The sequence below is a fragment of the Marmota flaviventris genome (assembly GCF_047511675.1).
Source record: "Marmota flaviventris isolate mMarFla1 chromosome 5 unlocalized genomic scaffold, mMarFla1.hap1 SUPER_5_unloc_1, whole genome shotgun sequence".
Classification (NCBI taxonomy): Eukaryota; Metazoa; Chordata; class Mammalia; order Rodentia; family Sciuridae; genus Marmota; species Marmota flaviventris.
Window position 1 is genome coordinate 795,042 of NW_027287679.1, and position 25,096 is coordinate 820,137.

The 25,096-nt window shown below is 48.6% G+C and overlaps 1 protein-coding gene across 1 annotated transcript; it reads right to left on the reverse strand.

The window, feature by feature from the left end:
• Positions 1–13,979: 13,979 nt before the first annotated feature.
• On the reverse strand, positions 13,980–23,819 carry LOC139703630 (cilia- and flagella-associated protein 144-like). Its single transcript, XM_071607113.1, has 4 exons — positions 23,687–23,819; positions 21,295–21,354; positions 20,247–20,350; positions 13,980–14,090 (listed from the first exon to the last, which is right to left on the reverse strand). The coding sequence occupies exons 1-4, from the start codon at positions 23,817–23,819 to the stop codon at positions 13,980–13,982; spliced, it is 408 nt and encodes a 135-aa protein (XP_071463214.1).
• Positions 23,820–25,096: the final 1,277 nt, after the last annotated feature.

The window sequence follows — 25,096 nt, forward strand, 5'->3', positions numbered from 1 at the left end:
ACTGACTTTTTTAACACCTCAATGTTGTGAGGCTGGCTTTGAACTCCAAATCCTCCTGTCTCAGCCTCCTGAGCCTCTGGGATTACAGAAGTGCACCACAGCTCCTGGCTAAACTTTCTCTTATAAGTTCAAATGCAACAAGAAACTGAACTTATTTAATCACCATTCATTGCTTAAATACTTTCAATAATAAACTCACTACAATTACTTAAATATTATTTCCAACTTTTAAAATTAGCTTCATGAGCCGGGTGCGGTGGCGCACGCCTGTAATCCCAGTGTCTCTGGAGGCTGAGACAGGAGGATTGTGAGTTTAGATCCAGCCTCAGCAAAAGCAAGGTACTAAGCAACTCAGTGAGACCCTGTCTCTAAATAAAATACAAGGTAAGGCTGGGGATGTGGTTCAGTGGTTGAGTACCCCTGAATTCAATGTCTGGTACAAAAAAAAAAATTAGCTTCATTATATTAGCTGAAAATAATAAAGATTACTGCCTCTCAGAACGCTGCCTGCTTCAGTACTAGGGCAACCAGCATAAACTCAGGTCTAATTCTGTAGTTTTTCTTTTCAAATTATATGAGAATAAACACAATCAAGAATATTATCGTTCTTTTTTTTGATGTTTTTTAGATGTCAATGGACCTTATTTATTTATTTATATGCAGTGCTGAGAATCGAACCCAGTGCCTCACACATGCTAGATAAGTGCTCTACCACTGAGCCACTTACCCCAGCCCCTTTATTGTTCTTATCTGCCTACAGTACATTAAATGGCTTTGATGTCTCAGGAAGCCTTTTAAAGTTTTTGTTGTTGTTGTCATTACAGTTTTATATCCCAGCACATTTAGGCAAGACCATCTCTTTCCACATAGGCAGAGCAAGTTGCCTTGACAAGGAGGAATCCACAACCATAGCCAGGAAACTGTGCCCTTGGATGTGAAACACATACCATGCTGATTTACTCCTTGAAAAGCTGCCTCATCTGCACACGCCACCCCTGCTGTCCCTCTGGCCATCACACGGAGACCCAAGGGCTGCTGCTCTGAAAGCTGCCTTGCCCTCCTCTGACCCAAAGTCTGCCTGCATTTTCCTTGTGAGAGCTGGAACTTGTCTCTCCTGCTGGTGTCTGGCCCTGGGTGGAGCAGACTTCTCCTTTGAGTAACCCTGGGTATCTTGGGGACCTGGCCCTTCCGAGAATCCTTTTCCCCAATGTGTTCTATAATTTGCCAATCAAGTCTGTAAACAATGAAAGCTAACTTCTGAGATTCCTCTGTGTCCACTGAGGCTTTGTTGTGGATAGAAGCGATTTGTACATGGATTTAATTTTTTCTTAACTTAGAATGGGTCCTACCTTTGCTATAATATATATATATATATATATATATATATATATATATATATATATATAGTATATATGTATATGTGTACATATCTACATGTACGTGACAGCAATGGTAGGACCATATACATATACACATATATGTATATACATATGTCTAATGTATATCTCCATGTTCAAGTTCAAACTAACTCATTCAATTAAAGAAGTATTGCAAAGGTCACTCTTTTTTTTTTTTTTTTTTTTGGTACTGGGGATTGTACTCAGGGGCACTTGACCACTGAGCCACATCCCCAGCCATATTTTGTGTTTCATTTAGAGACAGGGTCTCACTGAGTTGCTTAGTGACTCACCATTGCTGAGGCTGGCTTTGAACTCCTGATCCTCCTGTCTCAACCTCCTGAGCCATTGGGATTACAGATGTATGCCACCACACCCATCTTAAAGTTCATTCTTGGCCTGGGAATGTAGCTCAGTTGGTAGAGTGCTTAACTTAAATGCACAAGGCCCTAGGTTCAATCCCCAGCACCATTAAAAAAAAAAAGCTCGTTCTTAGTGAATCTCTCAATCTAAGAAAATGTAACATGAATTACAGACGAATTGGAAAGGATTATCAATCCAGGTCTTAAGTATAGCAGGATTTATTTTTAATCTAAGTATGTGGAAGTCTGTCTACTTAAGATTCAATTTGTTAATACTTCTAGTGAAAGTGATTTTGAATATTTCAGTTTAAAAGAAAGTGTTGAAGTATTCAATAAAGAAGTTAAAAAATAGAAACTTTTTTTTGCTTTTTTAATTAATCATTAATTTAATAAACACATGCATGTTAAGCACCTACTACATGCCTTGACCTCGTTGGAGTATTAGGATACACAAGAGAATCACACAAATACCGTGATAGAGAAGGCTACATCATTAGTTATTTGTTGATGCTGGTTTGACTAATATATAGTTTTTTTAAAAAAAAATATGATTTATATGTATAGTTTTAGAAAATTTGGAAAATGAAAGAAATTAAAGACAAAATGTATATTTCCAAATACCCAGAGTGCTGTCACCCAGAGTCAGGCTCCTGGTGCTCTGCCTGGTGCTCTGCTCCACTCCTCATGTGGCCCACCTACTGGGTCACACAGCAGGGGTTCTAGTCTATAGTCTGTAGCTTGTCTGCAGGGTTTTTTTTTGTTTTTTTTTTTTTAATGGTTAATGTCAAGCCTAGTGTGGTAGCCCATGCCTGTATATAATCCCAGTGGTTTGGGAGGCTGAGGCAGGAGGATCGTGAGTTCAAAGGCAGCCTTGGCAACTTAGCAAAGCACTAAGCAACTCAGTGAGACCCTGTCTCTAAATAAAATACAAAAATAGGGCTGGGATCTGGCTCAGTGGTCTAGTACCCCTGAGTGCCCCGGGTACCCCTCCCTCCCAAAATAATAATAATAGTGAATGTCCGTGATAGGCCTTTTCTCTCTAGTGGGAAAATTAACATACTGTTTATGGATCCTGTTTCAGGATGGACCATTTTCCATCTGATGCCATTATACCTCTTCTAAGACCTGAGACCTTGCAGAGAGAGTCTTGGTGGGGCCTGCAAAGCAGATTGTGTATTCTTTCTTTGTCAGCTGCAGAAATAAGGTGACAGATCTATGTGAAGGTCAACCCCAGCTGGAGAAAAGGAGAAGGCCAGCTGAAGGCTTTCAAAGACCATCTCAGCTCACCTCCAAGGCCAGAGGGGCCCTGGGACAAAGCAATGCACACAGCCACCACTAGAATGTATCAGCTGCATAAGTCAGTCCAGCTGCCCAGTGAGAGCTGGTCATGGTGGGCAGGGGCATCAGGAGGCTACTGTCCAATGTTCTGCCATGTCATGACAGGGTGGGCTTCCCTATCCTGCAGCTGGAGACACATTGTCTCTAGAAGGAAGGGAATATTGACATGGCTTGAAATGTATAAACTGCAGGGCACAGTGTGAATTTGTTTGTTCCCACAGGATTAAAGACATCAACCTGTGTACACCCACAGGCTACAGGAACTTAGTTTTGGAAGGCCCTGCTCTGTGCTCCTCTCCCACTCAGTCATTGCTATGGTGTGGCTATTATTTGTCCCTCAAGAGTTCATCTGCTGGGAGTGTGGATGAGCCCCAGAGAGATGGTGATACAGCCAACAGCGCCCAGCCAGAGCCTGTGCCATGCTGTTTGGACTTTCAGCTACCAAAAGTATCAGTTAAATTGTTCTTTTCCTTATAAAGTCAACCCATCTCATGTATCGTGTTAAAGTAATGCAGAATGAACTCATGCATTCATCTTTCCCTCTTCCTCCCAGCCCAAGTCACATGGTCATTCTTTCCAAGAACCTTTTCTTCCTGTGTGCACCATGATTTCTGATAGTGACTTAAGAAAGTAATATGTCCTAAGAAATGCTCATTTGTAGTCATTAACTTCATAGTGGATCAAGCATCCTATTATTGTCTTCTCATTTTGAACGTGGCACACTTATTTTTGAATTGTAAATTAATTAAGAATTATGTTGTGAAATTGGGTATGGTGTGGTCTATCTGTAATCCCAGCAACTTGGGAAACTGAGGCATGAGGATAATATGTTCTAGGCCAGCTTTAGCAACTTTGCAAGACCCCATCTCAAAACAAGAATTTAAAAACAGGCTGGGGAAGTAATCCAATGGTAGAACACTCCTGAGTTGAATCCTCAGTAACACATGTACACACACAAGGTTACACTGTTGAACTAAAAATAAGTATCCATTTGTGCATCACACTAAATTAATACATTTACTAATGTGTAAATATTTAAATTTTATCTTGGATTAATATTTTAATATTTTCCTGTAAATTTTTAAATTTTTTCTTCATAGGTACATAGTTAACTTATTGCTGCCCAGAGAAGTTTGAAATTCTGAAATGAGTTAGCACCAAGATATTGGTGATATTATGAGTATGTGGTAACTGATATTATGAGTATGTGGTAACTGCTGTAGATATTTTGGTTCAATAAAAGGAAGCATGTTCTAAAACTCAGGCTGAAGTTGCTTGGAAGACTATCCATTGCTTAGGTATTACAGAAGGACAGATGATTTGATAGATGGGATAGACAACCAAGTGTTTTCTAAAACTTAATTCTATAATTTCATAGACAAAATGATCCTGAACTAAGGTGAGGACACAGTTTGTTGACAAAACCTAAACTCAATTTTGTCAGTATAGGAATTGCCTCAGCACAGGGTCACAGGGGAGGGATTTCCCAGGAGTGCCAATCAAGGCTTTACTGCCCCAAAGCCCCTGCCCCTCATCCTACCACTGCACCATTGCTAACCTGCAGAGAGGGCTTGATGTACAATGGGTACGTTAGATGTCCAAGTCCTGCAACCTAAGTTATTGGAAGAATTATTGTCACATATATTATTTTTATTTCTATTTTTTTAATAAAGGACTGGGATTATCTTAATAGTCTATGTCATTTCTTTCTGCATTGTCTGTGTACCTATTTGATCCCCTGGGCTATTATGAATAATGCTTTGCATTCTTCCCAGCAGAGTAACAGATGACATTGTATTTTATCAATATGTTAATGTCCCAGAAAAAATTGGGCAAAATGACTTCTTTTAAAAATTAGAACCATTCTCTGGAATCAAGTAATTGAGTTAAACTAGTGAATTAGCTGAAGCAACCAGCCACAGAGGAAAAATGAACAGGCTCGAAACCACCAGTCACTCTTTCCAGGACAGCCACATCCTGAAACTGGCAGCCCACTTGCTGTTATCCTTGTCACCACTCAGCTCATAACTAGAGAGGGAGCCTCACAGAGGAACAGCTCTGTTTGGAACACACCCTGGAGATAAGGAAACTCAGAACAATTAGCCTCTGCAGACAACAGTGTCCCCAGAGACCTGCACTTCCTATTCTTTCTCCCGTGGTGTTCTGTGGCTGGGGAGCATCCACTGGGTCACATCAGAGCCACATGCTCCACTCTTAGTTTCCACCACGCCTTATGTAGAAACCATGTCACCACAGGGCACAGGCAGAGAAGGCCGTGTGAACACCAGGGTCACTGCAGGGGCAGGTGGGAACATGGGGTTTGAAGTCTCAGCTTCAAACTGCTCTTGGGACAGTCACAGGATTGCAGGTGCTACATCAATAGAATGAAGCTCCAAGGGACACCAAGGGACGAGAACTAGTGATGGTTACACAAGCCCTTCAAGGTCCCCATCCCATCAGGCAGATCAGGAGCTAGTAAGGGAGGCCCACGGGGAGGAGACCAAAGCAGGCACAGCAGGTGGTGAACCTGCCACAGGGTAGACAGAGGGCATCCACCAGGGCTGGGACGGCTTCTGGATGTAACTGCTGGGACGCGGCTGTCACCACCACATCCACCTAGGAAGATCAGCTCTTCAGAGTAATTTTACTTGTAAAGTTAAATTTTGGATGAATATTGCTTTTGAAGGGCCTACCTATACTTATATACTTTAAAAATATATCCATTTCCAAAATAAGTTTATGCCAGAATCTCTAATCTTTTGGATTTTTGTTGTTGTTGTTCTTTGGTTTTTGTTTCTTTGTTTAAGTGCCAGGAATTAGTTCATTAGGGGTATTATGAGTTTTAGTGCCAAATACCAATTTACCTCAAATGAACTTTATCAAGAAATCTGGGAAAAAGTCATCCGAGTTCCTGGAGCATTGGTGAAGAGTCCGAGGTCCAAGCTGCCAGCTGCCACAGCAGAAGGGTAATGCACAAGTCAAGCCTCAGAGCCGTGGTGGGAAGGGGAATAGCCCCCCATTGATTCCACAGAGAAGGACCTGGAAGGTGGTCCACCTGGCTCCCACTAATGCCACAGAGGTTGAGAGGAAGAAATCACCCATGACACCAGCACGGGGGTGGACACAGAGACCCATGGCATGCTCACAACTGCACCCACAATCTAAGCTTCCAACACAGACACATCACCCCATCTGCCTCTCTCTGAGCCCAGTGGGCTTTCATACACCGTGATATGTGGCTTCCAGTGGGTTTCTTTGAGGGATATCATCTGTTTATGAATAAAAATGTTTTCTTTAAGGCATATGTGTATGTCTTATGGAGAAAGAAAAAGAGGAGGGAGTCAATAAAACGTGACAAAATTCGACATAGTAAATCTCCTCCCAAACTTGCAGGGAAGCTTCGCCCACTCTCGACTATGTCCAAGAGGGCATCCTTGACTTAAAAATATGCAATAATATGCACTACTAAGAACTTGCCCCTTGCCACCTGGAAAGTCATGTCAGAAACTGCTTGTACTTAAAGCACACTCTTCCAAACAGCAGCTCCTACGGACACTTTCATCTCCAGAAAATCCTTTCACACCCTTGCATTACCAGGCTCCCTATTCCTGGTTTCTAGCTACAGCATCTCATTTTTGATGGTCTGCTAGCCAGAATCAATGTACTTATTCATCATTCTCCATCTGGAGAAGACCACCCCTCAGCCATCATCCTTCCTCTTAGGACATGAGTCCTAGGAGGAAGCATCAGAGAAAGTGACGAATGGTGGCCTCTCATAGTTACAGAATGATGCCCAGAGGAAACTTCCAGAATCTTAGAAATGTTTTCCATGAAAATCTTAGTTCCTACCTCAGAGAAGGTGAGTCCCAGGCTTACAAAGTTAACAGTGAATGGCCGACTTCTTAAATGCCCGGGACTGTGGGTGAAACTCCTTGTAACCATGGATTTCCACACCCCAGGAGGAATCTTGGTGTTGTTAATTAATCCAGGTTCACTTGGTGAAACTTGGGCCTTGGAGGAAGCCCCTTCCCACTCACCAGCAGGTGTGTTCTGTCCCAGGTGAGAGGCTGAGGTGGTTTCTCCAGGTCTCATCACAGGACTGCTGGTCTCATCCCAGCCTCTCTCAGGGGAAACGAGAACAAACGAGAACTAACAGTGATCTGGTCCAGCTTCACTGAGGTGTCCCTGCAGGAGAGCTTCAGAAGGGTGGGGACCTCGCAGAAAAAGTGGTTGATTGCCCAAGAGGCACAGAAGGGGAGCTGCATGGTGACTGGGGTGAGCAGGAAACCGTCTGCAGACCCTCCCAGCCAGGCGGCCACCACGATCAGCAGGCAGACCCTGCAGCTCATCAGCACAGGGTAGCGCAGAGGGTGGCAGATGGCCACGTAGTGGTCATGGGACATGAGTCCTAGGAGGAAGAACTCTGCCCCTGCCAAGGTCAGGTAGAGGAAGTGCTGGGCAGTGCACCCTGCAAAGGAGATGGCCCTCTGGCTGGTGGCCTGGTCCAGCAGCATCTTGGGCAAGATGGTGGAGATGTACAGGATGTCCATGAGGGAGAGCTGGCTGAGCAGGAAGTACATGGGGGTGTGCAGCCGGGGGTCAGCGCGGATGAGCAGGATCATGGTAGTGTTGCTGGCGATGGAGATCACGAAGACCAGGAGAATGAGGGAAAAGAGCAGCCAGCGGAAGTGGCTGCTGCTGAACAACCCCAGGAGGATGAAGACAGTGTACAGGGAGTCTTGCCCCACTCCATAGCGCTGAAGGCTGCAGAGGGCGGGACTCAAGCTGGAGAAGTACAGGTGGGCTTAGAGCATCATGGTGTGTCCACGCCCAGATCCAGGCTAAGGCTTCTGACCTCACGAATCTTGGAACAGGCTGGGCAGGTGTCATGCCCCATTACAGCATCATCCACTCAGGAGCAGGACGCCCGCCAGCAGCCTGGCCTTGCTAAGTTAGAGATCCTGAGGCAGCAAGTCCATCTGCTTTTGTTTAAGGACATTCATCCGCTGTCTCTCAAGCACTGTCCTACCTGGAGAGGAGCCGTCCTGCTGGAAAGGCCAGAGTGGAGGTGAGAAGAGTGGCCAGCCCAGCCCCACCCCGCACCAGGCTTTGGTCCTCACACTGCAGGGTCAAAGCCACAAGTCAGGAGCATGTGTGCTGTCCACGGGGAGACGGCCACATGGGCTCCACCTGGTTTGCACATTCTTGAAGGTTTGCACACTGTAAAACTCGATGCTTGACGTGCTTATCAGGTGCTCAGTGTTGGAAGGCAAAGACTCTGCCAAAGTGTGAACACAGAGCCCTCACTGTGAGGGGCAATCCAGGGTCAGCAGAGAAAGGCTGTCAATGGGGGAAGTAATGTTGAGGATCAGGGCTGTTATCTTCCCCTTTCAGCAGAAAACTATGGGTTATTAGCACATAACTTACTCACCTGTGAAGTGAATAAAGGCAGAAATTATGATACAACATTTTAATAGAAAAACAGAAGGATGAACTGATTTAAATAATATCAGGAGTTATTATCTCCCAAGTTACTTTGCTCTTAAATTTGAAGTCAGATCATGCATACTTAGCCATTTCAGTTAAATACTATCTTACCACAAATATGAACATTATGGGTCACTTGGACAGTTTATGTTGACATCACAGAGACCTACATTGCGCAGCCTGGTGTCCAGGAGTCCCAGGAAGCTGCTGAGCTCCTGAAACATTAAAACTGAGGATGTACTGTGACTGCACAGTAATTGCAGAGGTCTGGTGACTCATAAATAGTAAGTTACATTCCCCCCACACCTCATGAAATACTAGAGGACTCTCTACCCACTCCACAGAGAAAAAAGGTGAGACCTAAAGAGGGTCAGAAACTCCTCAGGGCACAGGCTCTGCTGGTCCAGGGCAGTCTAACTGCTCTAGGCTGGTTTTTGCTGAGCCAGAGTGGACAGAGAGTGTCGTGAATTAAACATGCATTAAACCAGTTAAGTCATCAGTACCTCACCCTGGGCAAGCCAAACTTTTAGGTTCTGAGTGGACCTAAAAGACTGTGAAGACCTGGTCCCTTCTTGCAAGGAGCACAGAGAGGAGGGACAGGAATTGCCCTTGCAGTGTGTGTGGCCAGGTGTCCTTCAAGAATGGCTTTGATTAGATTCTCCAGGGTTTTGACTTCTCTCTGGCTGGTGCACAAGAGAGAAGAAGAGGGCAGAACAGGGAGAGGACAGGGCAGGGCAGCAATGCAAGCCAGAGCCCAGGGCTGCACACAAGAGGTCCAGTCAGGACCCCTGTACAGTTGGCCACAGCCACCACGGATGGATGTCAATCATGAAGAGTGAATCCTCAGCCCACCTCGACCCAGGAGCCTGGCTCCCTGTGCTCTGTCCAGCTTCCCCTGTCCTGAGACATAGTTGGTTCCCAGCAGAGCTCCTCTCCAGGTGTTTTCCTGATGTATGCCCTTTCTAATTTTGCCTTCTTTCTCTCCACTGTCTTAAGCCTCTGGGGAAATTAAAGAAAAGCACTCAGCAGCATTCCAAGTGATGGAGAGAGAGAGAGCAAGATGTCTCCTAGTGCTGACCTTCAGCATTTTAATGAGAGCAAGCCCCGTGGAGAGCTGCGATCATTAGTGCACTACAGATCCAGGGAATGGCAGGTGGTCAGTGGAGACCAGGCACAGAGACTGCCATTGGTCCATGGCGAATGCCAAAGCCCAAGAGCACTAATGGGCACAGGCGCCTTCCTGTCAGGGTGTTGTCCCCAGCCCTGACCACGAACTTTCCTGGAGCTGAACTTGCTAATGAGGCCTTGGAGACTTCCCAGCCTTGCTCACAAAGGGAAGGGAGATTGGAGGCTCATAATTCCTTAGATTTTAAGAGCATCTTTGTCCTTCTCTGTCAGTGTTGTCTGTGTCCTGTGTTTAAACCATCACAAAGGAGTATAAGAGCACTGAGGAGAATATGGGAAACAAGAAAAGGGAAAGGAATTCCCTGGGATACTCCATGCCCTTGTATAGAAATCGTTATGTCTATGCATAACTCATGCTATTCTGCTCTATTCCAGTCCATTATTTTATTATTTATGGTGGTGCTATGAATTGAACATGCAAGTACTCTACCACTGCACCACACCCCTGTGCCTAACTTAAACTTTAGCATTCTTCCAATCTGATATGTAGTTAAGACCCCTTTTCTGTGTAGATGTGGGGTGTCTTCTCAAATTACTGTGATGGTTGATTGATGTGACAAGCACTTTCGAGGGCTCCTTGTTTGATTGACAAGCACATTGCTTCTCAGTTTGCTTATGAAACACTGTATCATGAGGTTGCTTCTCTGGGTAGGTGGTGGAAGGTGGGTTTATTTGCTTTAGATGCCTGCAACCAAAGTGCTAGACGGGCTGCTGAAAAGCGATGCCAGCCAACCACAGATACACTTGGGGCTCCCTGCTTGCCCAGCTCTTAGCAAGAGCATCTAGATGGTCATTTATTCGATTTTTGTTTATGACTAAGAAACCTCAGAATGTTTTCATGGGTATATTTTCCCCTCTCTATATATTGGGATTTAATTGCTCATGACATTTGCCCTTTTTAATATTAGGGATTTCTCAAAATTGGCCTGCTTTCTTTATAGAATAAGGGCATTCTTCTAAGTGTGATATTCGTTGCAACTTCTTTACCGAAACCATTACTTTTATTTTTACTTTATTTGATTTTAGGCCAGAGAAGTTCTAAATATTTATGTGCTACGTCCCTCCCCTGACTCAGGCAATGGCAAGGCCCTACTGAGGTGGATGGTGCAAGGCGTCCATCCTCTGGAGGAGCACAGTATGTTTCTGGGAATGGGCTGGTTTGTTTTTGTATTCCTGTTAATAAGTATAGTTGCAACTTCTCATATGACCATCAAGTATGAAGGAGAAAACATGACTTTCCCAATTAATGCAACTACTTCTAAAGAATAGATCTGTTTGCTCTAAATGCAATGATTCAGCTGTGGAGTGTAACTTGTTTATGTCTAATGAAAAACTCCCTGTATTCCTGTCAAGGAAGTTTTTGAGAAATTAAATTAAAATCTAGAGAAGAAGAATTAATGTTAAGAAGACAGATTAGTGCTTAGTACTGGGCAACTTGTTCTTGTTCCTGTGCACAATGGTTTGTGCTCTTACTCTTGTGTGATTAAAATTAATAACTAGTTAACCACTTGCTGTAACCATGGCACCGGTTCCAGTCAATAAGTCAAGAAAGAATAGTCAAGGTATAGGCCAATATTTTGGGATATTTCTAACTATTATTAAAAGTTAACTAAGCAGAAACAGCTCAAAGCAATACACGAACTGAAAGTAAAAATGCTTGCTTATGCATAAGCCAAGATATATTCTTCTATTCTAATTGTAGCTATGTAATACTTTGTTTCTTTGAATAATGATTTCTGTTTTGTAACCACAAAATACTGTGAGACTGCCAAAATGAAAAGTATATATGATTAACTTCACTAGTAAAGATTGGGATTCAGCACCTTCACTTTGGTGTCTGTGTTGTTTCTCCACCCCCCTTTCGCCGACTCCTCACCATCCGTTCGTCTCCTGAGACCCCCTGTTGGAGCTGGTCTCCGACATTTATGTAGTTAAAACATTTATTTGGTCACTTTTAACTCTTGAGTTTATTTGGGAAAGTCATTCCCCATGCAAATATTTGATTAATATGCAATTCCATTTTGGTTCAGCTTTCATACTTTTTAAAATATGCACTATTCTAATATCTTGAGGATTAATTTGGTCTTGGTTGAGAACTCTGAAACTCTGGGGTCTCTATAAGGCCAAGGACACGGTACTTCTGCCCTTCAAGATCTCGCCAATGAGACCTAACTTTCATTTCTGGCAGAAGCAAGAATTGAAGTGATGTCCAGGAACCTCCTGCCCCTGATTCCCAGCCCCTCTCTCTGTGGGACATGGAACAGGCCATCTTGGAAGCCTCTTCTCATCCCTCTCTCATGTGGGAAATCTGGTAGGAGATGTGAGTCCTAAGATAGTGTTAGGTTGGTCTTCAGCAAAGAACACCAGCAGTGCCAGCCCCTGCTGGCCTCTGTCCCCAGCTCTCCTCTGCAATACAGCAGATCCAATAGCAGGGAGCTGGGTGTCTTTGTTTTTCCCCTTTTGTATGCAGTCATTTTCCTGTGAGAAAACTGCTCTCTGTGAAGAACTGACACAATCCTTGGTGACCACCTAACTCGGAAAGTGTGTATTTATTATTATTGTTGTTGATTTGTTTGCTTCTGCAGTACTGAGGCAGTTGACCACTGAGAAACACCCCTTTTTCTTTTCTATTTTGAGACATGATCTCTTGAGGTGGTCCAGGCTGATCTAAAGTTATATTTTCCTTCCTCAACCTCCAGAGTTAAGTTTAGGGTGAAGGATGAGCAAGAGTAGACAGGAGAGCAGCAGGGAAGTTGGCTTCAGGAGGAGCAAGAACCACAATGTGCAGAGGCACAGAGACAAGCGAGGGCAGGCCCTGAGGGAGGACCGGCCACAATGGCATCACTGGGGATCAGCACCAGGCAAGGAGCGGGGAGGGAAGGCTGGCCAGGGCTGTGTATCTGCCTGGAGAGGAGCTGGGACTTCACCAGTGGGCAGTGGGAACACTCGGGGGCTCACTCATGATAATGAGCTCACGATTCTGTTTTAAAGACCATGGCAGCACCTGTGTGATCTGTGGGCTTGAGGCAACAGGGACATCCTAGTGACTTCTGCCCAAGCCCAGAGGAGCAGTGGTAACGCCCTGAAAGTTTAGAGGGTGGGAGAGAAGATGGACTGAAGCACCCAAGAGCTTGGGCCAGCGGCACTCATGATGGGACTGGTGGTGTGACAGCAGATGGACCGACAGCTGGGTCTCAGGCCTCCTGTTGGGGACTGGCAGGCAGTGGGGGCACCCGCCCACATCAGGGCACGTATGCATAGCTGGATGCAGTCCAGGCATGAGATGACACCATGTGGAGATGCTGGATTTTGTGAGCATCAGAAGTGGCACATTTGGATATTCACTGCAGTTACAGCTTCTCCTGAGGAAATGGAGAAACTAAGGACACTAGGCAAGGTCGGGTTAAAACACAAAGCTTTCCAGAGGTGGGGACAACCACACAAGGCATGCAGATGCTTTCCTGCCATTTGCTTTCTTGTTTTTCTTGCTCTGTGCACAGAGCTTGCGTGGGGGTCTCTCACCCTTCTACAACACGGTTTCTAACCTGAGTATGTCTTCAGCTTTCCTGATGGCCCATGTGTCCCGGTTCTCTGTGCTGTGGACTCACACCCTACTTTAAATCCCTTTATCACCTTTCCTTGGTGTCTGGGAAGGCAGAGATCACTACTACGCCCTGGTCTGCTTCTTCACCTGGGAGTCTCCCACTGGGGGACTTGTGGACTTGGGCAGAAATGAGAAAGTGGGACTCAGGGCAGAAGCCAGACCTGGGCTTCTACGTGTTGTGTGGCCAGCGCCTGCCCCCGGGCAGGGCAAGTTTGGAGTGAAGGTGTCCTGAGCTGCAGCCTGACCTGCCTGCACACCTGGGACTCTCTCTCCTAACATGTAGCTGCAGCTCAGCCAACCCCAGAGGCCACACTCCACCCACGTCAAATTAGACGGTGGCAGCTGGACCCACGGCACTGCCTGGGCCTCGCTTCCTTTTCCTGTGGGCACTGCAAACACTTTGGCTGCCAAGGCCACCACCAAGAGGCAAGCGGGGCCTCCTGAGCTGCTCTTGGTCTGACTGCTGCCCAACCTAGGACTGTACATAAAGGGGTTGTGGTTTTTAAAATGAGGTGCGCTGCAGGTTTGCTTTCTAGCAAAACCACCTTTATTTCCCTGGACAGCACACTGGGCGCTCAGAGCGAAGGCCAGCTCTTCTGCGGAGTGCTACTTGCGGTGGTCCTTCTCCCCCAGGAGCCACAGTTTGACCTTGTACAGAGTGATGTCCTTGTAGACCCTGAAGTGATTCAGCCTGTGGTCCTGGCGCTCCGGGCTGACCTAGATGGAGGCAGGGGTAGCAGAGCTGGTCAGGAGGGGGAAGAGCTGGACCCAATCGGGCCTCCTTGACAGGTGGCCCCAGGGCTCTCCTGGTCAACGCTGCTTGTAAAACTGTGACACCCCTGCTTAGAGCGTCCCGAGAGCAAGGGGCGTCAGCTCCACAGAGCTGGGGCTCTGCCCTGCCCACTGCCTACATGGAGGGCAGCCTGCGAGTCCCCTGGGAAGTCCTAGGTTCTGGGGACCTTGCATCAAACACCCCGGTTTACTGTTTTCTCTCATTTCCTGGTACCTGGTCTCCTCCCAGCTTCCTTCAGGGAAAATGGAAGCTGAGAAGTGGCCCCACCCCACCCCTGGGCCCCAGGAAGCCGGACTGCAGCACATCTGTGGCTGGTGCCCCTGGCTGCATGGACACAGGGAAGGCTGACTCCTGGCTTCCTTCCTGTGAACTGTCCAGTCTCGCAGGACTAACGGAGCAGGGGCAGCTGCTTGTCCCATCGTGGCCCAACTGCGCTGCGGTTCACTTCCCTTTCTACACCGTTTCCTCTTCCTTCTGAGGCAGGGGGCACCACAGCCAGGCTGCCCAGAGCCAGCGGGCCTCTGTGCTGGGGTGCCAGGGACAGCTGGGGGTGGTGCTGTGCCTGTCCCCGGACAGCATCTGCACACACTAGTGTTCACCAGGTGCTTGAATGGAAAGGGAGTGTGGTGGGGGGTCACAGCGAGCCACGGAGAGGGAAGACCTCAGCACATGCACCTTAGAGAAGCTGCCCTGAGGGTCACCAGGGACGTACATGCTCATTCCATCCCAGTCTGCGAGCGTGTGTGTGAATGTGTGTGTATGTGTGTGTGAGTGTGTGTATGTGTGTGTATGTGTGTGTGAGTGTGTGTGTATGTGAGTGTGTGTATTGAGTGTGTGAGTGTGTATGAGTGTGTGAGGATGTGTGTGTATTTTTGTGTGTGTATGTGAATGTGTGTGTGATGTGTGTGAGTGTGTATGTGTGAGTGTGTGTGTATGTGAGTGTATATGTGTGTGAGTGTATGTGAGTATGTGTGAGTGTGTGTGGGAGTGTGAGTATGTGTATGTGTGAGCGTGCGTGTATGTGTGAATGTGTATGTGTGGGAGTGTGTGAGAGTGTGTGTGTTATGTGTGAATGTGTGTGTATGTGTGAGTGTGTGTATGTGTGTGTGTGAATGTGTGTGTGAATGTGAGTGTATGTGTGTGTGTGTGTGAGTGTGTATGTGTGTGTGAGTGAGAGTGTGTATGAGTGTGTGTTGGTGTGTGTGAGTGTTTGGACACACACCACACATGAGGATATATTTTCAGCAGGTGTTACCCAGAGACACAAGGCAAAGAGGTGCCCACTGAGCCTTACTTACCAGGGGTACCTGGGCTGAGGTTGGGGTGCTCTGAACAGGCCAAGGTCCTGCCAGGGACAGGGTCCTCACATTGGGGCCCATGGAGCACATCAATCACGTCCTCTGCCCCAAGCACAACGCTCTGAAAGCCCAGCTTCTTTACCTTTGATGTTCCCACAACACCTGGATCTAATCTGGGGGGCTTACTTCCTTGCTTGCTCCCTGTGCCACCTGAGGGCATTGTCCCCACATGTGTGATGGACAGACTGAGTGCCGGCAGGCCCCTTGGGACTCAGACACAGCATTCTATCCTGGAGGCCTGGAAGGGTCTGAGCAGGGCAGGCCTGGCTGGGCCCCACACTCTTCCTTCCTGTTGTGTGTGCTGACTGTCAGAGATGCCCTGAGGTGCAGGGAGCAACCTTCCCATGGTGCGTGAAGTCCCCAGCTCTCTGGAGCTTTGCTAAGACGCCCAATGTCCCCTGGGCAGACCTGTCTTCACCAGGCTCCCTTCCCTCCCACCTCCTTCTCACTGGACAAGGACTCTCTGGACCAAACTCCACTCAGGCCGTCCTCCTTTTAAACCAGGCCTGACTTAGGGCCTTCTGTTGTCACCTCTGCATCGTCCAGTTTCAGTGAAACTCCGGCTGAGCAGTGTAGCAAGAGCCACCACCCTGGGTGTTGACTGTGCTGGGTGTCTGTGGGCTCCTTGCTATCTGTCCCCCAGAGCAGGTCTGGTCCCTGCCCTGCCTTCAGCAAGAATCCAGCCAGGTCAGCTTAGCCAGGACCCCTCACCCAGAAGTTCCCCCCAGTGATCCCCTGTGGTGAGCCGCTTCTGCCGTTTCTGCAGACTATGGTCGCCATTACGAGATGGCGCTGGCTCCGCTGTGGTATGTGACAAACAACTCCTTATCTGAGAGAGTTGGCACATGATTTTTCACCACCCTGTGAGAAAGTTCCACGCGGCAGCTTTGCATTGGGGCTTGGGATGCTTTATTAAGGCTGGGAGGGCATCCGGGAAGAGGAGAAGAAGAAAGAATAATAAATATCAAGGGACCTGAATAAACTGCTGAGAGAAGATTCCTGAGTGTTGCGTCTTCCTTGCGGGCAAGGGGTCGCGACAAGTGGTGCCGAGACCCGGGAACCAGAACTTTCAGCAGTCAGGGGTGGTGCACCGGTTAGTCCCAGGTAAGTGGGATCCGCGACCAAAGCGGGGTTAATCCCAGGTAAGTGGGATCCGCGACCAAAGCGGGGTTAGTCCCTAGTAAATGGGATCCGCGACCAAAGCGGGGCAGCTCCTCTGTAAACACAGAGAGAGCCTTACATTTTATTGCAGCTGCACTGTGTACTTTCGCTTCTACTTTCGCTTTTGTTTTTTGTGCTTCCTTTGTTGTTGTGTCATGGGTGCCGCATCTTCAAGTCCGCTTCTCCTGGCCCTAGATGGCCTGTTGCGTTCCAAGGGCCTGGAAGTGAAACATAGTACTTTACAGAGATTTTTACAGGAGATAGATATCGCTGCACCGTGGTTTGCATTTTCGGGCAGCCTTACTGTACCTAGTTGGGATAAATTAGGCAAAGATCTTGACTTTGCATCTGAGCAGGGCATATTAGAGGGTGGGGTGATACCCCTTTGGAACATGGTCCGTAGTTGCCTTACAGATGGTAAATGCCAAGAAGCTGTGAGTGAGGGTCAGGCCATTCTTGAACAACTACATGAGGAAAAATCTGAAGGATCACATAGTGAAGTGGCAGAGAGTATCAAAAGTAACAGTAGTGAGAAGGCAAAAGAGCCTGAAGATAAAAATAGGAGAAGGCTCTATCCAGACTTGACCGAATTCAAAACATCTGAGGACACAAGCGGCTCAGAGTGTTCTGAGGACCTTGATATATTGTTGCAACAACTACATAAGATAAAAGTAAAAAAGAAGAAAAAGGAGACACAAGGCGCGCATGCCTACTGTAAGAAGGGGGAGGGATCTAATATTGGTCAACAGAATTCTGAGGAGGAGGAGGTTGAAAATTTAGAAGAAGATATGATGCCTGTTGCCCCACCCCCGTATGTGGGGGGGAGCCAAGGTTCCGGGAGATCTTTTCATGCACAAGTTTGGAGGACAGTTAATACAGATATGGGACTTGCGTACCCGGTGTTTCAGGACAATAATAGAGGAAGATATCATGAGCCTTTAGACTTTAAGATAATTAAAACCTTGGCAGAATCTGTCCGCACTTATGGCATAGATGCCGCTTTCACTCTCACTCAAGTGGAGGGACTTACTAGATTTTGCATGACTCCCTCAGATTGGGCTAGTCTGGTGCGCGCTTGTGTCTCCCCAGGCAAATACTTGGACTGGAGAGCATTTATGCTAGAGGGCGCGGTAGAGCAGGCTGCACAAAATCATGCAGCAGGACACCCTGCCTGGGATAAGGATATGCTTTTTATCTAATGCTACTTTGCCCTCCGCAGCAGTCTGTCTCCAATCTCCGTTCCTGTTTCTTTTGGCTAATGTTACATTACAGGGGATGCTTAATTGTTCTAATGTTACTTGCTACTTGTCTGAGTGTTGGAATGGCTCCTGGACTATGGCAGTGATTATGAAAATTCCAACCTTTGTCCCGATCCCAGTTACTGCAGATCCAGAATCCTTTCCTATTGTTGAGCTGATTAGAGCCCGTAGAGATTTTGGAATTACGGCAGCTATAGTGACAGCTGTGGCAGTGTCTGCTGCTGCAGCAGTTACAGCTGGAGTAGCCATGGCCAGTCAAGTACAAACTGCTGCCACTATTAATCAAGTTGTTCAACAAACTTCCACCATACTTGAATCCCAAAATTCAATTAATCAACATATTTTGTCAGGGATTTTAGCTGCCAACCAAAGGATAGATTTACTCCAAGCTCAGGTAGAAGAATTGGCTGACTTAGTGCTTTTGGGTTGTGTTGACCAACGTGCACATTTATGTATAACCTCTGTCAGATTTAATGATTCCAGAAATGCCTCCCGCATCATTGGCGAATATTTGGCCAGAAATTGGTCCATGGCAGCGGAAGACATGATCCAGTCTCAACTAACTCAGATTGCTGTTTTGAATAGTACCCGCGTTGAACCAGTGACTTTGGGTCAATTCACCGATTGGATATCTTCTGCTTTTTCCTTCTTCAAAGAGTGGGTGGGAGTAGGCATTTTTGGTGCAATGTGTTGCTTCAGTGTTATACTTTGTTTGTGGTTTCTCTGTCGCCTTAAAACTCGCCATGCACAAGAAAAGGCTATGATCATACAAGCTCTTGCAGCTTTAGAAAATGGCAACTCACCTCAAGTCTGGCTTGCGCATCTTAAACAGTAAACCTTTGTCATGGTCGTTGCACCCCAAGTTATTATAACATTGCACTGGGATCGACATGACTTTCCTTGTTATTCTCTTAGTGTTGGAAAGCCCTTGCACTCTGCTGGTCTTGCTGCCATTGCACGCAGATGGGTTTCCACACTAGTGCTTTACTATCGCTTTAAAGTCCGTGCCTTTCTTTCAGGGTGCTGTCAACTTGTTTGTCATTAATACAGCCACAGTTCAGCCTCAGCTATCCCCCTTCGTCCACCATCGTCACGATACAGGATGCGAGGCAAGGCACTGCACTTGAGTGATCCTTGACGTGGACCTCAAGGAGAGCATGTCCTATTGCATGCGGGTTAGACGCGTCCACGCCCCGCCCCACGAAAAAAGGCGTCGGCTGATATGGCCTCGGATCTGGGGAAGGGCCCTCCTTAGGACTGAGCCATACTATGCAGCCACTTCTGCACAGTGGGATAGGACCTCTACTCTCGCCTGTATTGTTTTAATAAAACAGAAAGGGGGAACTGTGGTGAGCCGCTTCTGCCGTTTCTGCAGACTATGGTCGCCATTACGAGATGGCGCTGGCTCCGCTGTGGTATGTGACAAACAACTCCTTATCTGAGAGAGTTGGCACATGATTTTTCACCACCCTGTGAGAAAGTTCCACGCGGCAGCTTTGCATTGGGGCTTGGGATGCTTTATTAAGCCTGGGAGGGCATCCGGGAAGAGGAGAAGAAGAAAGAATAATAAATATCAAGGGACCTGAATAAACTGCTGAGAGAAGATTCCTGAGTGTTGCGTCTTCCTTGCGGGCAAGGGGTCGCGACAATCCCCCCCACACCTCCATCCTTTGTCCAGCTGCCCAGTCTCTCCCACCCTGCTGGAGCCTCTGCCCTAACCACAGCCCCCCTTGGATCAAGCCTTCCGTGTGGTCTTTAGAAATCACTGATCCCTGATTCTTTATTCTTGTTCAATCAAGGTCTTGAGCAGTTTCCTCTGAAGTCCCCTCTTTCACTGATAGTTAGACCTCAGGGCTGTCCCTTCCCTCCGTGTGGCCTTGCTTCCCAAGCTCTGAGCCACACCTCCTGCTTTTGGGGTGAGCTCTTCTCTGTGAGTGGTGGCCCCCTGGAGACATCCTCCTGTCTGGAGCAGCACCTGACTGTCCCGGGCAGGGCTCAGGGACTCCTTTCTGCTCTTCCATCTGCATCACAGGAGCCTGGCCACGTTTACTGAGCAGGTGCTGTGTGCTGGGCACTGTCCCAGGTACTGCTCCTCTCAGCAACCCTGTGAGGCAGGTTCTGTGGTGTCCCCATTCATGACCAGGGTCAGCACCACACAGTGGCTTAGAAACTCACCCCAGGTCTCAGGATACCAAGAAGGACAGAATTCAAGCCCCTGCCAGCTGGCTGTCCACTATGCTCTCAGCCACTGCCCGCACCACCCTGTATTCCTACTGCTGCCCGAAGCAGGGGCCTCACTTACCAAGGGCTCTGCCTCCCAGCCGATCTCCTGACTTTCCGTCTGTGTCTCTGGGTACTTTTTCCGGGGTCTCTGAGCAGCATGGTGAACGAGATTCAGAAACCTGACTGGGAGAGGAGGCTCAAGTTAGAAGCTGCCCGTGTCCTTTTCCTGGCCACACCACTCCAGGGCCACAGAATTCTGTGTGCAGAGCCAGGGCCTGAGACAGGGGCATCTGGTTCTCAGCCATGTGTCAGCAAATGTTTTGAGTGCAAATTGCCAGGCACTGTTCTGGACCCTGGAGCAAGGCTGTGACAGACATGGCCCCCTCTGGGAGTCCAGGGCAGGCAGGAACAGAGGTCAACTCCTCTGCTCTCAGAACATGCAGTTGCTGCCCTTCTGTGCCTCTCCATCATGCGGGGTCCTTCCACAGCCTCCCGTCTGACACACTAAACCACCTGTGCCCACCTGCCCCAACAGTAACACATCCCCTGCCTGATGAACGCACCTGTTCTCCATGCTATTGCCCATGATCCCACCCCCCACACTGGTGGAGGCACTTACAGGCTGCCCTCTTGCCTCTGCCTCATTGTGCTGAGACCCCTGGGCCCACCCTACTGCCTGTCACCAGGTAAAGTGGAAACATGAACAGGACTGTGTTTACTGAGCATGGTGAGGCGGGTTCAGCTCTAAGCACCTGTGGTGTTTTGCTTGGTCCTTCCAACAACTCTAAGAAGTGGGCTGAGAGGTCAACAACCTGGCTGAAGCCCACAGTTAAGGAGCGGCAGCACCAGGACGTGAATCCAGTTCCTAGGCCTTCAGAACCCGTGTAACATCTGAACATTTGTGAATGAATGACTCCTCTTTTCAGGCCATCGGGGACTCTTGTGGATGACAGTAATGAGTTGGCATGTGTTTGCTCATCAGTCTCTCTGAGCTTGGTCAGTAGAGTCTAGTCTCAAGACCACAGCAGAGGACCCTAAGGTTCCCTGCAGCGACTCTGCCTGCGAGTTCTCTGAGCCCCCTGCCTCTCTCTGCCCCACCTCACGCAGTCTCCAACCCCAGGACTTACCATCTTCAGGTTCCTCCAAGTTATAATGCCACGACATGGGCTTCCTGGTGATTGTGTGAACTGGAGAAGAGCAGGGACACAGCACAGGTCAGAGCACAACCCCTGCCCTCCTGCCACTCACCCTAGACCAGACTCCCATTCTGCACCCATGGAGTGCCTGGGCCTGGGGGGTTCTGGCTGGGTGCTGGGAACAAGGTCCCACAGCCCTTGAGGACCTAGGGTCTGGCCTGGCACTGTCCAGGGCAGTGGTCACAATCCACAGGATACTAGGATTTATGTTTGTTTATTCATTCACTCATTTATTTATTGCAGTGAGCTAACCCTCACCCGAACCCTAATCCAGCCCTCTTTACTTTTATTTTGAGACCAGTCTCTGTTGAGGTCATCCTTAAACTTGCAATCTCCCTGCCCCAGCCTCCCTGCTGCCAGAATACAGGTGTGTGTCACTGTGCCCAGGAGTAAAAAGTCTTCTGAGCATGCACCCCTAAGATATGAAATGTATATGTCATCTTTATGTAAAATTATCTGCATATTAGAAAAGAATAATATTTTTCTTTGTAGTACAAGTAAACAGAAATGCAAGCTACAGTATTTTCTCACTTCACCACAATGGCCACATTCATCCTGTGCCCAAGGGAAAGAACTGGAGGAAATCACTTTTCTCAGAATGAATGTGGCCTGAGGGATTATTTAGCTTGTTGGGATGGACCAAACTGTACTTTTCTCCTGAAATCAGTGGTGGGGACTCCAGAAGACAACTAGAAGAATTCTAAGCAGAATGAAGTCACTGAATGTCCTGAAGACAGCCAGGCTGCAGGGGTGCTGGTTACAGAGGCCCAGAGTGGGGGGCTCAGGGAGGAGGAGCAGGTGGGCAGTTTCCATGGGGGCTGTGGCATGAGTGTTCAGAGGTGGAGGAGAGAGGATCCTGGTCGGGAGCCTAGCAGCCACGGGGAGCAGGAACTTGGGTGGGGTGGAGGAGGGCAGGTAGGGATGAAGCTAGGGAGGAATCAGAGCTAATTCCAAAGGGGTGGAAGCACTGGCTGTTTTAAGGTAGCTCAGAAGTAGCAGAGGCCACACAAGTCTTCAGCAGAGGGATGGACATAACCAAACTGGCCTCTTAGGGTAGCTCTAGCCAGCAGTCCCTAGGACATGGGTTGGGGTGGCTGGTTTGGAGGGAAGGAGTGTAGCTGGGAGCCCAGCAGAGCAGCAGGCAGGAATGAGGATGGCCCTGCTGGGGCTGGGGAGTGAGGCTGGAGAGGGGCAGGTCCAGTCGCTGTCCAGAGGGTGGAATTAAGTGAGAGGTGGGTACGCCCCCAGTGTACCATGAGTCTTTCCCTGAGGTAGGAACAGACAAGGGTCAGGGGAAATGTGAAGCAGCAGCCATTCTGCTTCTGTGACTGCCAGGTGTGTGGACTGAGGGATAGAGGCCGGGGCTGACTCAGGCTTCTCACCTGGGAGGGAAAGGCCCAGCTGCCTTGTGCTGCCACAGGGTCTTCTGGAGAAGCAGAGGGTGGGCAAGGGATTCAGGGCCCCCAGCTTTCCCGAGGGCCAGTTTGAGGTCCCTAATGGTGAGTCCAAGGAAGGTAGCTGGGAGGTGGTCAGATGGCAGATCTGGAGCTCATCTGAGGCCCAGTGTCCTTTAGGGGCTGCTGATGCTGCAGGATGAGGTGGATGTCACAGGAGTGTGCAGGGTGAGAGGAGTGGAGGGGAGGGTGCTTTTACCTGGATGACAGGGAACACTGACCAGAGCCCACTCTCCTGACCTTTCCAGAGAAAGGGCTATGATGATATTAAAATCTTAAAATCCCTTTAGTATAGGAAAAGAAATCAAAATATAAACAAAAATAAAATCTAAAACCCCTGCAAAATGCAGTTACTTCAAAAGGAAAATTATTAGAAGCAACTCCTAGCTGCTGCAGTGGTACACACCTGTAACTCCAGAGGTTTGTGAGGCTGAGGAAGGAGGATCATAAATTCTGAAGGCAGCCTCAGTAACTTGGCCAGGCTGTGTCTCAAAATGGAAAATAAAAAGGACTAGGGATGTGGTTGAGAGCCCCTGAATTCAATCCATGGTAAACATACTCATGCACACACACAGACACTCACAATCACACACAACAACAACAACAAACACACACACACACACACACACACAACCACACACAAAGAAAACCAAACCTAAAAGAACCAAACAGTACTGATTATATGCATGCAGTACATTTGATCTCATCTTGAGGTGGATGCATTTCAATGCATCTGATGTGTCTCAGGAGGCCGGGCGGCCCTGGAATCCACCCTTCCTGGAGACCAGAGACCAGGGCAGGCCTCTCCCTGCTGCCTGTGTGCCCACAACCCACCCCGCAGTGCCCTGCCTCTGTCCCCCAGTCCTCACCCTTGCGCAGGGGATTCACGTGGTACTCTGTGCAGAGCTTCTGTGTGTGCAGCTCTCGCAGGTACTGTTCCCGTAGGAACTGGTTCTGATGAACCTCGTCCTGGATCACCCTCTCCCTCTGGTGTCCAGCCATGGCCTGGCCACGCTGGTGCTGTGGGGCTCTCTAAGTGCCCTCTGGCTGGGGTGGTGCCAGGTCCTCTGTCCTCTCCAGGCAACAGTGTCCCAAGCTGTCTCCTGGCAACAGAATCCTGGTTGGAATGCTCCAGTCTTCAGTCCTGGACCTCCCTTGGGTAGCTCAGTCCCCCAACTCCACCCAATGCCCCCAGATCCCTCCTCCCAGGGACCCAGGCAGGTACTGGAGTCCTCTGCCCCAGCCACTCAGGTCAGAATCTGGGTACTAGAGGGGCCCTTGGACATCATCAGGGAAGGGCTCCAGGTCCAGTCACAGACTGATGGCTGGACTTCACCTTGGCCAGTCATTTCCTAAAAAAGATTTGAAGAGGAGTCAGGAAGCTCTCCCACTTTGAAGCAGATGCCCAGAATCAAGACCTATGGCTAGCTTACACACACACACACACACACACACACACACACACACTCCCAGGGCTGGCAGTTTTCCATTTGAGAACACGTTCTGTCCAGTGTGGTTATAGACAGAACCACCCTTTCCCTATTGAAGTTCCTGGGAATTTAGTGTTTTTAACTGTGGTAAGATACACATGGTGGGAAATTTCCCACCTTCGGCCTTGGGGTGGTGCCGAGTGTGTTCACACCCTGTGCAGCCCATCTCCAGAGCTGCTTCACACTCTGAGCTGGCCAGCCTGTCCCCTCCTCCAGCCCTGGCCACCACCTCTCCATTCTGTGTCTGGATTCACCCCACTGGACGCCTTATGCAACAGTTCACTTTAAAAGAACCCAAAGTGCCTCACCCAGAGAGGGAGACCCCCTGGCCCCGTGAGCACTTCACCCTGACTCTACAGCCTGTGCTCTCCCCACTGGGGACCTTCACCTTGGTCCATTCACGCATTTGTGAGATGGAGTGTCCAGGATGGCTTAGGGCAGGGACCACAGTTGGACACGCTGGCTGTGTGGGGGCTTCCGCAGGGTCCTGGGTGACTCCTGACCTCATGCCTGCTGCTCCTGCAGGCTCCTGCAGCTGGCTGCTCAGCAGGACAGGGAAGGAAGGACTCTGGAAAAAGGGCCCTGCTGAAGCTCTTTCTGCCATGGTGCCAAGACAGAGTGAGGGAGAGCCCAGACAGCGGTAGGACAGCCAGGATCTGGTCGGGGAGCCAGGGGTCTGGCAACTGACCTCAGAAATGCTCCAGGCTGAGTGTGGGGCTGTCATCCTTCTGTGTCCCCTGGGTCCACCTGCTCAGGCTGCTGGGAAGACAGTCCCAGGGACTGTGACCT